The sequence below is a fragment of the Tenrec ecaudatus genome, chromosome 17 (genome assembly GCF_050624435.1).
Source record: "Tenrec ecaudatus isolate mTenEca1 chromosome 17, mTenEca1.hap1, whole genome shotgun sequence".
NCBI lineage: Eukaryota > Metazoa > Chordata > Mammalia > Afrosoricida > Tenrecidae > Tenrec > Tenrec ecaudatus.
In genome coordinates this window covers 61,883,434-61,900,282 of record NC_134546.1, presented here as the reverse complement: position 1 = coordinate 61,900,282, position 16,849 = coordinate 61,883,434, and the positions used below count along the sequence as shown (strand labels likewise).

Genomic DNA, 16,849 nt, shown 5'->3' with positions numbered 1-16,849 from the left:
TCATGATATCATCACTCCCATTACTATTCCTGAGGGGTTTATCTTTCCTGAATTCCATTTGTTGAGAGCTCTTTATCTGTACCAATGTATGTTCTCCAGATTTGTCAGAACTGAGTCATGGTGGTGTCAGGGGTGGGGGGACGAAAGTATTCAGGACAGAAAGCATTGGTTCTCAACCTTCCTAATGCTGTGACTCTTTAATGCATTTCCTCATGTTGGGGTGACCCCCCCAACCATAAAATTATTATTTTTTGCATTTATTTATTTATTCTTTTAAAAAAAATTTTAACAATTTATTAGGGGCTCATACAATTCTTATCACAGTTCATACATATACATACATCAATTGTATAAAGCACATCCATACATTCCCTGCCCCAATCATTCTCAAGGCATTTGCTCTCCACTTAAGCCCCTTGCATCAGGTCCTCTTTTTTTTTTCCCCTCCCTCCCATAAAATTATTTTTGTTGATACTTTATAACTAATTTTGCTATTGGTATGCATCATAATATAAATATCTGATATGCAGGATATATTTTCATGGTTACAAAATGAACATAATTAAAGCACAGTAATTAATCACAAAACAATATGTAATTATATATTGTGAAATGTTCTAATTACAAATAAATGAAATTTTGTCTCGAAGCATAGTGTAGCAAGGATAACAGTCTTAATATAACAACAATAAACTACATTCCCACATTTTTGCGACAGTATGCGTAAAAAGCCAACGTCAGTGCAAAGGTTGAGATAGCTTCTTTCTCCCCAGATCAGAAATTCTCCGGGCAGTCTTTGCAAGAGCACAATGAAGATCATCTTCCACAACAAGTCTGCTTCTTATGTTTAGACTTGATAACCAACACGCTGGAAAACCCTGTTTCACAAATATATATTGTTGGAAATGGAAGAAGGCGCAGTCTCAGACAGAACAGGATATGGCTGCAAACACAATTTTGTAACTGGTATTGTAGAGAAATCAGTTCTCGCTGCATCGCTGTTAATAAGTTCAATGAACTCCTCTTATGCTGTCTCAGGAACATCTTCAACTTTGTGAATGGGCTTCTGGCAAGTACAAATGGGGTGTCAGGTAGATTTGGAAGGTACAATGAAATTTCGTCTGCAAGCACATCAAGTGTTCTTTCACAGAAATTATCATTGTAATCCTTTTGTCTGGTTCAGTGGTCATGTTCCTCAAAGAAAGCAGATAAGGTAGGCAAAATGTAAAATTTATTTTCATCCTGGTTTTTTTCGGGCCAAAGCTGAAGTTTCATTTGGAATGATCAGATCTTTTCAGACAAATCGAGGCATGTTGCAGTTGGTCCTTGCAGTGATAAATTTAACTCATTCAAGGTGGCAAATGTGTCAACCAAGTAAGCTAGTTTCTACTGTTCACTTTTATCACTGAAAACTGCTTCGAACTGCGGTCTTGCTTTCTGATTTGTCATGAGCGGCGTGATCAATAATTACTTGACTCTCTTAGACGTTTTCAAATGCTTGGTTTATTCACTGCAAACACACATCACACAATCTAAAATATAACTCAAACTCCTAAGGATAAGCGTATTGAAGCAAATATGAGCATATGGGCATAATAGCAGCACTCTGCACACATCATTCTAGCATCACAGTCCCAACAAGCATTGCCTATCGGTGTACTCACCCTGGGTAGCGTTGGAGAGAGCAGGAGTTGATGTTCTTGGTTCTTAGCTCTCTAAAAAGTCAATGTCTCTACCCAGGTTTAAATGGACAGCTTGGCTGGCTCTTTGACGTCTTCACTGTCCCAGTCACGTCCTATCAGGTTTCTCCACACGTTTGTGGTGACTCTTTGGATCAGCTGTTGATTCTTGGCAATGGTCCAATTTCTTGGCTGGGCCCTATTGTCACACTTTATTTCTTCTCTAGAGTGGAGTTTCTTGTGTTTGTTTCTTTGAGGTGCCTCGATGTCTTGCAAGGTAGTTCGTCTTGCAAGGAAGTTCTGTGGTACTCTCATCATGATTAAAAATGTGTTGAGTTTATCACGAAGCTCAAAAACACGTTTTAAATCATTTCCCCTCCACAACCACCCCATTTCATTGTGAAATAGCAGAGCATTGTTCGGCATATCCAACTCGATGCAGCTGTGGAAACAGTTGACTGTTTAAAGTGCTTGCCTTATATATTTATAGGTTTAGTAGTAGGGTAGCAGGTGGACATTAGGCCTCCTCACGCGCATTCCCTTAATACAAGAGCACCTTGCTCAGCTAAACGGTCATTTCATGACACCCACCTTCCCGACATGATGGCTGAAGACAGACATGTGCATAAGTAAACGTGGTGAAGAAAGCTGATGGTGTCCGGCTATCAAAAGATACAGCATCTGGGGACTTAAAGGCTTGAAGGCAAACAAGTGACCATCTAGCTCAGAAGCAACAAAGCCCACAGAGAAGAAACACATAAGCCTGTGTGAACACGAGGTGTTGAAGGGATTATGTAGCAGACACCAAAGAACAAAAGCCATCATGTGTAATCACCGTACCCACATAAACCCTTAAGACGAATATGTGCATAAGTATGTGTGGTGAAGAAGGCTGATGGTACCTGGCTATGGAGAGATATAGTGTCTGGGGTCTTAAAGGCTTGAAAGCAAATAAGCGGCCATCTAGCCCAGAAGCAACAAAGCCCACATGGAAGCAGCACACCAACATGTGTGATCATGAAGGGCCAAGGGGATCAGGTTTCAAGCACCAAAGGTGGGTGGGGAAAAAAAATCATATCATCGTGAATGAGGAGAGTGCGGAATTGAGACCTAATGCCCATCTATAGACAACTGGACATCCCTTGCAGAGGGGTAGTGGGGAGGAGATGAGTCACTCATGCTTCAGTGTAGCAACAATGAAACTCACAACCTTCCTCTAGTTCTTAAATACTTCCTCCCTCCAACTATCATGAACCTAATTCTACCTTGCAAACCTGGTTAGACCAGAGATGCACAGTGGTACAGATGGGAACTGGAAACAGAGAATCTAGGACAGATGAACCCCTCAGGACCAGGTGTGAGAGTAGCGATACCGGGGAGGGGGAAGGGGGAGTAGGAAGGGGGAATCGATTACAAGGATCTACATATAACCTCCTCTCTGATGGCTGGGCAACAGAAAGGTGGGTGAAGGGAGACACCGGGCAGTGTAAGATAAGATAATATAGTAATTTATATATTATTAAGGGTTCATGAGGGAAGGGGGAGCAGGGAGGGAGGGGGAGGGAAAAAATGAAAATGAGCTGATTCCAGGAACCCAAGCGGAAAGCAAATTTTGAGAATGATGAGGGCAACGAATGTATAAGTGTGCTTTACACAATTGATGTATGTATGGATTGTGATAAGAGTTGTATGAGCCCCTATAAAATGATTTTTTAAAGTGCTCACCTTGGCAAAATTGACAGAACTTATTATGCTTTTCATTACTTCTTATGACTCTTGTGGCAGAATCTTTGTTTTTAACCTTACAATGTCTATATTTTTAATTTCAGGGAAAATTTTTTATTTTTATTCTTTCATATTTTTAAATCATAATAACTCTTATCACAATCCATACATACATTAATTGTGTAAAGCACATTTGTACATTCATTGCCCTCATCATTCTCAAAACATTTGCTCTCCACCCAAGCCCCTGGCATCAGCGCCTCAATTTAGCCTCCTCCTTCCCTGTTCCCCCCTCCCTCATGAACCCTTGATAATTTATAAATTATTATTTTGTGATATCTTGCACTGTCCAATGTCTCCCTTCACCCGCTTTTCTGTTGTCTGTCTACTTTCAAAGTTATCAATATATATAACAACCAAAATATATTAAAAAATTAAAATTTGCAATGTTTTATAAATGTAACCAAATTGTCACATTTGTCCATGGATTTATAATACAAGAATAAAAATGCACCTTCATTTCTATATTATTTTTCATCTTACTATTAAATAAAAAACTAAAAACCTAATTTATATATAAAATATTATACAAATTTTATTTGTTCATAATTTTAGTTAGTGTGAAATTGAACAAAACAATTTTTTTCTTTTGTGATACAAAGATGAACTTTGTATTTGCTGCAGAAAAATGCTGGTGTATTCTTGCAATTTACATTTTTGCATCTTCCTCTGTTTGTGACCTCAGGATAATGGTGAAGACCATCCAAATGTGTATCTCTTTCAGGGATACTTTTGGTGGCAGGACCTCTTCTCTTTTTGTTGGTCTATTACTTTTTCCTTTAAGAAGAGCTTTGGCAGTGCTCATTTTGAACTCTTGCAGACTTTGGATTTTTTAAAAGTTTTTGGTAACGGAAGGCTCTCACAGTCTCTATGATAAAGTAACCAAGAGTTCACAACAGTCACCTCTATAAAATAAAAAATAATTTGTGATAATATTTTTTCAATCTGATGTGAATTCTATACAGTGCAGTTAGCGAGTCTATCAAATCGAGCGGTGTACCCCAAAATTGCTCAAGCTCCTGGCTACTCAGTACAAGAGGTTTATTGGGATTTTGCTGGATTGCATAAAGATTTGATTGGTCGGCAATATGAGTAATGGTGTGCTTTGAGAAAAAATGTTTAAAATATTCAACAGGACGTTTTACTACCCCAGAAGAATCTATTTGTCCTAACCATTCAGGCATAGGTCTAGCTGTACCGTCTCCAGAAATGTGCTGCCAAAGATAAATTCTTTGATTTCTTGATATAGGTGATTTTGAACTTGTAGTTATTGGAATTGATTCTTCAACTTCAAACACTGAAGTTGCTAACTCATCTTCACTAGTATTATTACTAACTACGAGGTCTGCTAATTTATCCAAATCAGAATAATCGGGCGTATAGTCACTTCCTGTCATGGGAAAAATAAATATTGTTATCAAAATAATTTTAATAGCAATATAATACACATTTTATTTACCAGTTTCATCCATATTAGCATCTCATTCCTTGTCTGAGTCTGTACCACTTCTATCTAGGTCATAAATTCACCATTTTCCGTAAAACAAATCCCAATCCATGCTGTGGTAATTTTTGTTACCGTTGATTCAAAAGATGAATGTAACCAGGTTGTTACGTTTTGAAAAAGCGGAAATATATAATAAATATAATGTTTTTTATGAGTATTACACCTTTGACATAAAAATATCAACACCAAAACTTCACTAGAGTGAACATTATCGTAAAATGCACTGAACGCTAACGATCACTCAACCACAAACGCACAATCAATCAGAACCCATGCCACTACTCAAGCATTTTGCCGCTAAAATACGTGATTGATGGTATGTATTTGTACTAGTAAAATGCGACGATTTCATCGACATTGTCATTGGCTCCAAAAGCTCCATAATTTCGGTTCCAGATATGCCTTAATTAAATGTTACGAAAACGTTGAGCTCGGAATTATAGGGTTAATATTTGCTGATGAATCATACAGGGAGTTCCATTGACTTGGTGACTCATTCAGTACCAAACGTTGAAATCAGATTGACATCCTAGCATAACTGGAGCACCATCTGTGCAAGCACCACAGACTTTTTCCCAAGAGATCTTATGCTCGTTCAGAAATGAACCAACTGTGTCACATACATCACGTGCAGTAGTTGTTGTTTCAAGAGGTTTGCAGAAAAGAAACTCATCTTTAAAGTCACCATCATTAATATACCTCAGGTGAACCAGTAACTGTGAACAGTTTGCAGCGTCTGTAGGTGGAGCAGATTTCATTTTCTGGATTACCTGATTACGAATATCAGCCCACATGTCATCTATTCTTCTGTGGACAGTGTCATTAGATAAGGAAATTGCACTCAATTTTGTAAGAAATTCATCTCCCATCATTGACTGGAACAATGTCTTTGGTCACTGGCCACAGTAAATCCTCAGCAATGGTGTGAGGTTTCATAGCTCTGGCCCTTCTGAGTGCCACCAAATATGAAGCTTCAACAGCTGCTACATTGTGTCTGTGGTACTGGCCACCAGTGTCAAGTCTGGCTTTCTCCAGTCCATCAGCTTTGCATCTAAAATAGTTGGTATCCTTGCCGGCAAAGCTCAAGTGCTTGCTAACAAAATGGCGGTTTAGTGTGTTCGTCTTCATAGATTCGGTTGATAGAATTTAACCACAAGTATCAGAGTGTGGTTTCTCAATTCTTGCTATAATTATTGAAGTAAAATCAAACTGTAAAAAATCCTCTAAACTGTTTTAAAAAAAATCCTCACTATGTTTTCTTGTCTTAACGTTCTTCTCTACACGATCCATTGTCGTGGGATGTTTTTCTAATGAAAATATATATAACAATAGCTTTAATAATACAAAAGATGATACAATACAGTTCATGAAAGTTTCCTATGATTTACCATTGTGGGGTTTTTTTTTTTACATACCTCTTACTATCACAAAGGGACAGTTTTCACATCAACCACAGCTGAATATAAAAAGACTAATCAGCATCCAGATTAAGTTCCCATGGTAGATTTTTTTGCAGTAGTTTATGATTTTATAGTAATGATTTTACATTTACCCTGTAATTACTTTTAATTCATGAAGTCTCATTTTACCTCCAATACTGCTGCTTTCAACACAGTAGCTTCTCTCTACATAGTAGTTGCTTTCTACACCTGTGTGACTAGTACACATAAGTACATTATGGTACCAACCCTGTCACATACACCTGTATTTGTATGGGATATATGTGATGGGGCTGGTGTGATGATAGCATCACATCTTGTACTCTTATGTGGGCGGACCCGCCTGGAGATGGATAGAGGAGCGGTGTCTTGGCTCCTAAGACCATTGGAAATATGTGGTTCTGATTGTCTTGGGTGATCCCTGTGGGTGGGTCATGTGACCCCAAAGGAGTCACATGACCCACAAGGTGATAACCACTAAACTAAAGGAATGATGTGTGATTCGTCAATGCTATACTACATCTTGGTTGAATCATCCCTTCCTTATACCACTTCTGTGAGGGGGATATACAATTATGTACAGATGGGCTTTGGGTCTTCAACCCCTCTCGCATCAATATAGTTGTTTGTTTTGATACCTGATACCTGATCTCATAGGCACCTCATGATCACACCAGCTGGTGTGCTTCTTCCATGTGGGTTTATTTGCTTCCCTGCTATATGGCCGCTTGATTGACTTCAAGCCTTGAAGACCCCCAAATGCTATATATTTTGTTAACCGTGCACCATCTGCTCTCTTCACCACATTGCTTATGCACCCATTTTGTCTTCTACAATCTTGTCGGGAAGGTGAGTATCAAAGAGTGCCAGGTTATCAGAATAACGTGTTCTTGTGCTAAAGGAGGCTTGAGTAGAGGCCCAAAGTCTATCTGCTATCTTCAATGCGTTTTACATAATTTTTTAAAAGCTGGTCTTTTCTTCTGATTTGCATTGTTATGTAATCTAGAAAGCTTTCTAATTAATTAAAGGTATGATTATATTTTTGCCGAGCTATTTTCTCTATTGTTGAAATTGAGGGTAATTAAAATTATATATTTTTTCTTCTTTAGCATCAGACAACAGTCAGCGCTTTCGAGAAACCTGTTTTGCATTTGCATTGACACCACAACAAGTGCAGCAGATCAGTAGTTCCATGTAAGTTGTCTTCAAGTGTAACTTACAGTTTGACGTTTGAGCCCAAGATCGGCTATAGTAAGTGATTTTTTTAAAACCACATAGTAGGTGAACAGTGAGCCCTGATGGCATAATGGTTATGCACTGGGCTTCGATCTTCAAGGTTGGCAATTCAAACTACCAGCCATACTTTCTACTCCTATGAACAATTACAGTCTCGGGAACCCACTGGAGTAGTTCTAATCTGCCCTAGAGGGTTGCTCCGAGTGGACATCCACCCAGTGGCTATTAGTTCGGTTTTGGTTTTGAAGTGAGTACAGAGAGTTCAGGTGTTTTTGTAGGCTATGTCATAGGTTATGGCAGAGAATGGCTGGTTTGTTTTGTAGTAAGTACTAGTGTCATGCAATATTAGTACTTAAAATTTTTATTGTAGTATGTTAGTTGTCTCCAAACAAATATAGCTATGATAATTTGAAATTTTTATAGCGAATAATAGTGTCATGAAATGTTAGTACTTAAAAAAAAAGAAATGTTAGTACTTAAATTTTTTATTATACAGTGTTGTTTACAGTCAAAACAGCCATGTCTGATAAATTGGTTTTTTTTCTTCTGGAATGACAGTATCTTTGAATTAGCTCTAATGTGATGCGCATGTCTGAAAATAGTGATAACTCTTCTGTCTGTCTTTTCTAGGGATATTTCTGGGACCAAATGTGACTTCACAGTACAGGTCCAGTTAAGGTACGGTGTTGACTGTAGTGCAGTATATATGCAAAGTTTGAGATGTTACAACTCCTTAGATATTGTTCAAAATAGCCAGTGTGTAGAGAATTTCCATGGTTGAATAGGAAAAAAGCATTCTCCTATTATGAAATACCCTAATTTCTAACAAACTCAGATTTTTTTAAAAAGGTGCCCTCATAGTACCTGAATTAAGCATTGGACTGCTAACTGAAAGGTGAAGAGTGTGAACTCACCAGCCTCTCTGAGGAAGGTGAGGTTTCCATAAAGATTGACAGCTTCAGAAACCTCATGAGGCAGTTCTGCTCTGTCCGGTAGGGTTTGCTCATGAGTTGGATTCAGCTTGATGGCTTTGGGTTTGTGTTAGATGCTGCTATAGCAAGTCGTAAAAAAGAAAAAAGACGTGTATCTACTGTCTTACCCTATTTCTCTACTTTGGTTATCCTCAGCTAGTTCAAAAGCTCCAACTACTATCTTTAAATAGCATAGTGGTCAACATTTTAGAAATACAACGTTTTAGGGAAGCAAGTTGCTTATTTGCATGAGAGGCAAGCTACGGTAGATAAAGGCAAGCTATTGTAGTACTTAAGTCTAAAAAAATAAAAATAATTAAAACTCATAGAGTTGCACCAAATATTTCATTTCTTTGCCTTTTAATATAAAGTGTATGTATGTGGGTGCGTGAGAGAGAAAGAGAAAGAGAGTTAGTGTACCCTATGGCATTTCCTGGGAAGGTTCTCTCTGGTCACAGTGAATTTTTTTGTAAAAGCAGTTTTGCCCTAACCTCATTTTATGTGATGGCCAATTTGAGAGAACAGCATACAGCCGTGAAGTTTTGTTTCCTGCTCAGGAAAAATGCCACAGAAACTGATGTGATGTTGAACACAGCTTACAAGGATAGTGCTGTGGGTAAAACTCTCTTTTCAAAAAAGCTGAAATGTCAATGGATGACAAACCTCATTCTAGACATCTGTCAGTTTCCCAAACAGACCAAAATGTCAACTCATAATGCATTTGGAGTTCATTGCACCAGGACATACTGTTGATCAAGCTTTCTAGTTAGCGACTTTGAAAAGATTGAGTAACAGTGTGCTACAAAAAAGGTTTGATTTGTGGCAGATGGGAGACAGGTTTTGCCACCATGACAAAATACACCTGCTCGTGCAGCCATCTCAATGCACCATACTCATGCACCTTACTCACGCACCTTAGTCACCTTGACCTTATGGTGCGACTTCTTTTTGTTTCTGCAAATGCAGAGGGACATGAAAGGACAGTGACTTGATGATGTAGAAGAGGTGAAGAAACGAGGGAGGTGTTGGCAGCCGTCCTAACAGATGAGTTTGTAGTAGTGAGCCAAACAGATGAATCCAAAAATGTTTCAAAGAATGGAATAGGAAATAATAATAATAATTTATAAATTATCGGGGGAGGAGGGAAAATGAGCAGATACCAAGGGCTCAAGTAGAAAGAAAATGTATTGTGAATGATGATGGCAACAAATGTACAAATGTGCCTGACACATGGATGGATGGATGGATGTGATAAGAGTTGTACAAGCCCCCAATAAAATGATTTATTAAAATAAATAAGTAAACAAATGATTAAAATAAAATTCACGTGATACCCTTCCATAGTGTGGTTATAGTTTTGAAAGTTTCAGTTATATAATCACAATCAGTTACAGTGCATCAGCTCCTCTCTATTTTCTTTAAAGCATGATTAGAATTTGTGTCAGTGATTTCTTTATTACATTCCTACTTCATTTATTTACCTGTTGTTCTCCATTTTATGAACTCCTTTCATGGCAACTTTCCACAACAGCCCCCCCGCCACCCCCTTGATTTTTCTCCTCATTTTAGTAGGACAATTTAGAATAGGAATCCACTTGTCATAAAGAATTACTCTTCTTGAAGTCGCAGACAGCCAAGGTTGTTCATATATTAAACAATAAATTATTTTTTAATTGTGATAACTCTTTGACTCTTACAGTATTTTATTACTTTTTAAAATTGCCTATAATGGAAAATTATTCTAGAAGATGAACCTATGAGTTTGGGTATTTTGAGAAAAATCTTTGTAGACCAGTAATTTTTAACCTTTTCAAAGGTCTTTATTCCTTTTGCAAGTACTTGCTATCACAGTGAGTTAGGCATTGGGCTGCTAATTATAACATTAACTGTTTGAAACTTCGAGCCTTCTGGTGGGAGAAAGATTAGACTTTCTACTTCCTTTAAGGCTCAGAAACCCACAGTTCTATTCTGTCTTGTAGGATGGCTGTGGGTCAGAATCTACTCTGTGGCAGCGAATTTGGCTTGAATAGCCCCTTTTAAAGAAGAAGCCCTGGTGGCATAGTGGGTACACATTGGATTGGTAACTGCAAGATCCACCGTTCAAACACCTTAGCCATTCTGAGGGAGAAAGATGAGGGTCTCTGCTTACATGAAGATTTATAGCCCCAGACCCTCAATGCCAGTGGGTTTGATTCTTTTGAGAATCTGATGAGAACTCTTCATTGTTTCCCAAGCGATGAACATATTAAAAATGACCTGTTGTGGGACCTTGCCCAAATTCTGTGTAAATTCTGTGGTGGGCAGGTAAAAACCTCATGGCACTGATAATGAGGGAAGAGGTTTGGACGCAATGAGTATTTCACAGGATTCAGCAGTAGGGTTCTTCAAACTGTAGAACTAACATGTGTGTGAACAGTCTATAAAGTGGAGTGACCCTCCAATGTATATTGGGAATAAGGCTATAATAAAAGAACAGAAGTCATAAATAACAAAATGATAATATATTTATATATGTGGGTAGAAAGAGAAATTAAAAATCATGGTTTTCACAAAGATTATGTAAGTTTCTAAAATAATATTCTAAATATATATGGTTGTATTATTACTGTTCAACTTTCTTTAGTTCTGGGCAACAGTAGATTACCTTTGTCTTGGTAAGGGAGTAGCACTTCCAGTCTGTTCTGTTTGAGATAAAAAAAAAAATGTTTCACAGGCAAATAAATGTGAAAATACTATATACTGCCCTTGGGATCCTTGGTGGTGGACTGCTTATGCATTTCGCTGCATTTCACAAGGTCAGCAGTTCAAAACCACCAACCACTCCTCAGGAAAAAGGAGAGGCTTTCTACTTCTGTAAAGTTACAGTCTCAGAAACTCATGGGGCATCTCCCTTACCAATATGGTCCCTGTGAGTTGGCATTGACCTCATGGCAGTGAGATTGTAAACCTACTATCCCAGTAGCTAGTCCTCTTAGAGCACACTTAAACTCATAATTGACAGTGTCATGATAACAGACACTGTAGTTTGCTCATTGAAACCCTACATTGACAGAATTATTCTTGTAAACTTGTTTAAATATATATGCTCATAATATGAAATACCATGTTTTTATTATTTTTTAAATACCCTGTTTTTATAATTTTCCTCCTCTTGTTAATAATTGATCATGCTTTAAATTAGCTGTTGAACAAAAGTATTATCTGATGCTTTATTAAAGAAAATTAAATTTCTATTGTTTAGGTTTTGTTTATCAGAAACCAGTTGTCCACAAGAAGATCACTTCCCACCCAATCTTTGTGTTAAAGTGAATACAAAACCTTGCAGCCTTCCAGTAAGTCTCAAAAGCTATTTTTTTAAATTTCATTGCCAACATAGCTACTAAGTAAGACACCACGAATATGACAATAGTTTTTTTTATTAAGAAAACTTTTGTTTTGGGTATATTTTTATGTGATTGGATTAAGCACTTTGGCCAATTCCTATTTAATTAAAAGCTGTGACCTTAGCAATGGAGATCAGGTGTACTAGCTTTACGGGAGAAAAAGTTGTTTCAATGAAACCCCAGCTCCACGTGGACCGTGACGTCATCCTATGGTAAAATGAAGGTATGAAGAGGGCTACACTTCGGAGACTGCGTTGGCTCCTACAAAAAATATTCCTAGTAAGCTTTATAAGCAGGGCTTTAAAAGCCTTTGGAAGAAGAAGCTCTATAGCTCTATGAATATTTCTTGATTCTTAAATCTTAAAGATGTCTTAATCTATCTGATTTATTTTTCAGGCTTATTGCATTAAAACTACTATGTTGTTTAGAGAAATAATAACAGAAAACTTTTAAATGTTTGATTCTTTATTCTCAGTGAAAATCTATTTTCTAGCTTGTAGGTTTGAGTGCTCGGATTAGAAATGTAATAATATATGAAGTGTGAATTTTTTTATAAAAATTATATAAATAAGTTTTTTGATAAGACAAGTAAGTTATTGTGGAAGCAGTAAGTAAGAACTTATGTCATCCTTAGGGTTATCTTCCACCAACGAAAAATGGTGTGGAACCAAAGCGACCCAGCCGACCAATTAATATCACCTCACTTGTCCGATTATCCACAACAGTACCAAACACCATTGTTGTTTCTTGGACGGCAGAAATTGGAAGAGTAAGTACATTTGTTTTTTCCTAGAAGATATTTGTATTGACCTAAGGGTTAATAATCTCCATAGATACAGGAACTTGTAAAGAAACGATATTACAAAATAAGTTGAAAAGGCATTATTATCTCACAGTGAATTTTCACTATCTTCTCATTTAAAATATGCACATGCAGAGAGACAGACATATATTTTTGATGGTGGTGGTGGTTTGTTTAGGTAGTCCCTTGGTGGCACAAATAATGAGGCACTCAGGTAGTATCAGTAAGGTTGGTGGCTCAAACCATGCAGAGGCACCTTGAGGACAGGCCTCTTGTGAGGGATCTGCATTCCAAAGGTCCTTGCCTTGAAAATCCTGTGGAGCTATTCTCTGCACACATGGGGTTGTCAGGAGTCAGAATCTACTTGATGACAACTAACAACAACAATGTGTACTTGGGTATATTTTCTCTTAGCCTTTTATGATTTTTTATTTTGCATTTAATGATCTAATCTATCTCACCCTTAGGTATAGTTTAAAATAAATTTTTTTCACTTTTTGAAAACAGTTGGTTAATAATATAGCACCATTAACTAAACAAATGCTGATTTCTGAATCTAGTGTTAAAATTTAGTTTTGTTTATCTTGGGTTTCTTTTTGAAGTTTCTGTGTTTTTTGCTGGTCTCTGAAAGTTTCTTTTGGTTATTGAAACTTCACAATATGAACTCATATGTATTCACTAATTTGTTTGAAATTTACAGTTTGTTTACTGTGTACCAGGTTTTGTGCTCACAACTGAAAATACCCAAACCACAAACCCACTGATGTTGAGTTGATTGCAACTCATAGCAACCCCTTTCAGATGGTGTAAAACCCTAGGATTTCTGAGACTGTAAAGCTTTGTGGATAAAATTAAAATATCAGGTACTCAAGAATAAATAAATATTTATGGAGACACTGCCACATTCGAAACCACCAACCTTTCAGTCAGTGGCTGAGCACTCAACTACTGTGGCATCCGGGCTCCTTGGCAGTGCCATGAGTTGCAGGGAGTTGGTGAGGATCATTGCCTTCAGAGAGCTCGCGACCTCTAAGGAACCAGTCAGTCTTACTCCAAAAACTGTGGACCTATACATCCCATAAAGGGACATACCATAAAGGGTGTGGCGTCGTCATTTTTTGCGTGTTATTTTTGATAGTGCTTTGGGGTAGGAGGAGGTCAGGGAGGACTTCTCTAAGGAAGAGAGAGCTGTGCCAAGAGTGAAATGAAGGGTAGGAATTACCTAGGTACTAGGTTAGGGAGAAATAGCTTGTGCAACACCCACTGGCAGGAGTGAGCTTAGGGTGTGTGTGTCCCGTCCCATACTCCCACCCCACTAGAAAAAAGAGGAAAAAGGGATTCTGTAACTGTAGGCCAGAGTGGGAAGGAGCATTGTCTAAGATGAGGTAAGAAACCATAGAGGAGGACCTTGTAAATAATGCCAGTGTTATGGATTTTCTTTTTAAGCCAGAGGTTACAGAATCATATTTCTGTTTTAAGAAAAAAAGCTCCCTCCCAGAGAAGGACTTAGTTTGAATAGGGGTTTGTAGAGAGACCACTGCTGAGGAGCCGGCTGTTGCTTAAGTATTAGTGAGAGAGTCTTTTGGCTTAGAGTGCATGGTGGATCCGAAGGACTGAATGTTGGATTGCTTGAATGGATGGATGAGAGAAAAGGAAGGCAACAGGATGTCTCCTAGGTGTCAGACTTGGTTAAAAAAGGTGGGTGGTGATACTGCCAAGATAGAACGAAAACTGGAAAAGGGACAAGTGTAGGTTTTTTAAGGAGGAGGGTTAGTGATTAGATGGAGAGAACCTTGTGAGTTCAGTTTTGAAGCTTTGAGTTTGAAATGCCTTTGAGATAAGCTGAATTGGGCATACAGGACTGAATGATGCCTTCATGCTGGGGTGGGGGTACGTATCAGCTCTGTTCTAGACAGAGCTGACATTGTTTAGGAGGCATGCATTGTATAGAAAGAGAAGGGTACCTAAGGGTTGTTTGTTAGAAACCACCGATGGTGGAGAAGGAGCCCAAAGGATAAACAGGGAAATAGTGTGAGAGAAATGAAGCTGGGTAATGGAAAAGCTAAGATAGGAGTTTCCAAAAGGCGATATGGTAGAAAGCAAGCGTGCTAAAATGTAGCATATACAGGCCCTTTGGGTTCGAACATGAAGGTGACTGGAGTGTGAGCTGTTTGGGTCGGAAAGTCAGAGTAGCAGCTAGGTTGTGCTGAGTTGGGTGGAGGCAAGGCAGTGGAGGTAGTGAATGCTAGAAATGTGTTTTGAAAGAGGGGTGCGTGGGGAGCCAAAGGAAAATTTGGGGTGAGAGTTGTTGGTTTTAATGGGAGAAATTCTAATGTGTTTAAAAAATGATGTATCTTCTTGAGAGGAAGGCATTAAATATACAAGAGAAGAAAGACCCATCAGTGGTGAATAGTGACATGTCCTATACAAGACAAGACAGCTTTGTTGAGTCCGAGAGTGAAATGATTGAGAAGTATACATGTTTAGTACTGGAGAGATAAGTTCTGATCTGCTGACTTCCATTATGATAGGAAGTGAGCTAAATCTGAAAGGAGGGAAGATATTGGGGCCTTAAAGAACTTTTTCAAATATTAATAGAGAACATTTACAAGACCTTCAGGAAAGCATTTGATAAAAACTTCAGTGATATCATAGGAGAGGGCTTCAGAAAGTCCATTGGAAATGTTTGTTATCTTTTCATTACATTTTCCACAAACTTTGAAACCCCTTTGTAAATGTCAATAGTACTTAGAAGGATTAATAGTAGTAGCACTATAGTAACAGTGTATTTTCTACCGAGAAGAGGGGCCTTACCACCCTTGAGTTTGAGGAGTGAGTGTAACTACTGCTGATCTCTCATTTGAAGTAAAAGTTAATTCTATACTATTGATACATGTGGCATTTGTTAATACATGCCATTCTTGTTGCTTCTTTCTTTTTTAATTGGTTACATGTTTCAACTAGAGTGAACGTACCTCTTCACTGAACTTGTAACTGTGGTTTCTATTTGATCTCTTCTTAAATATTTATATAAAGCCTGGGGGTAATTCCTAGTTCTGAAGATTCAAGTTGTCAGTACATAATTTCAGTGTTAATTAGCATTTCTCCACTTTCTATCATACTGGAACTATTAAGCAAATAAGTAATAAGGGTAAGTTTTCTTTTTTGCCTAAAAGAAGGTTTTTGGTTTATATTAGGTTGATACGTTTTATGCTCTAAAAATTAAGACAGTTTTAAGATTATTTGGAAAGTAAATTTGCTTTCTTTGATACTCCAACCCTCCTCTGCATTTCACCCCCTCCCAATAACCCTCCATGGAAAGGCGTTGCAACCTCATCTATAGAGAAAACATAACATGTAAACATGGATAGGTATATTAACTTCGGTAAAAATTTGACTTCCTGGGGATATTGATGGATATTTTCTTCTGTTGCCAAAAGCAAGGAATACATTTTCAAAATGGTTTAAGTATCTGAAAATTAGAATGTGTATCGGACTAGATTCTGAGGCTCAAAGCAAGAAGTGCCGAGAATTAGAATTACACTGGACTGGGTCATTAAGGCCACTCTGTTGACATCCTACTCTTGGCTTCAAGTGCCTGCTCTTTCACTAAGTAGTTGGATGGTCATGAACAGAATACATCATCGTTTTGCACCTCAATTTCATCCGTCCTTCACGTAGAAAAGTACCTATCTTGTCTGTATCTTCTAGGTCTTCTGTAAAGTTTACTTTGAAAACTCTAAGTAGCTATTGAAATATAAGATTGCGCTAATTTTTCTTCATTTTGCTTCCTTTCAAATCTCTTGCTCTTCATTTTGATCCCAGCCCTGGATTTAGGTCTGTCCACTGCCTTACATTAGCCGCCGCAGCTCCAGCGTCTTTTATCTAGCCATGTACCTTTCACTCCGTCTTGGCTTGCTGATGAATTCTTCTCTGTTTCCTTTTCTGCTGGCAGTGGATATTCATATTGAGCTACCAAACCAGCAAGTTTTAATATTCCCTTTATTTGTAGAACTTCATAGTTATAATGTCCCAGATAAAGTCTTT

The 16,849-nt window shown here is 37.9% G+C and overlaps 1 protein-coding gene across 2 annotated transcripts in view; it reads left to right on the top strand.

Annotated features, from left to right (window-relative positions):
- PIAS1 (protein inhibitor of activated STAT 1) overlaps nt 1–16,849 on the top strand; it is a 124,821-nt gene that overhangs the window by 76,808 nt on the left and 31,164 nt on the right. For both annotated transcript variants that reach the window (XM_075535241.1, XM_075535240.1), the window contains exons 3-6: nt 7,520–7,604; nt 8,277–8,324; nt 11,859–11,949; nt 12,635–12,769. In XM_075535241.1, the coding sequence (XP_075391356.1) occupies nt 7,520–7,604; nt 8,277–8,324; nt 11,859–11,949; nt 12,635–12,769 (359 nt within the window). The remainder of the gene's footprint in view (nt 1–7,519; nt 7,605–8,276; nt 8,325–11,858; nt 11,950–12,634; nt 12,770–16,849) is intronic.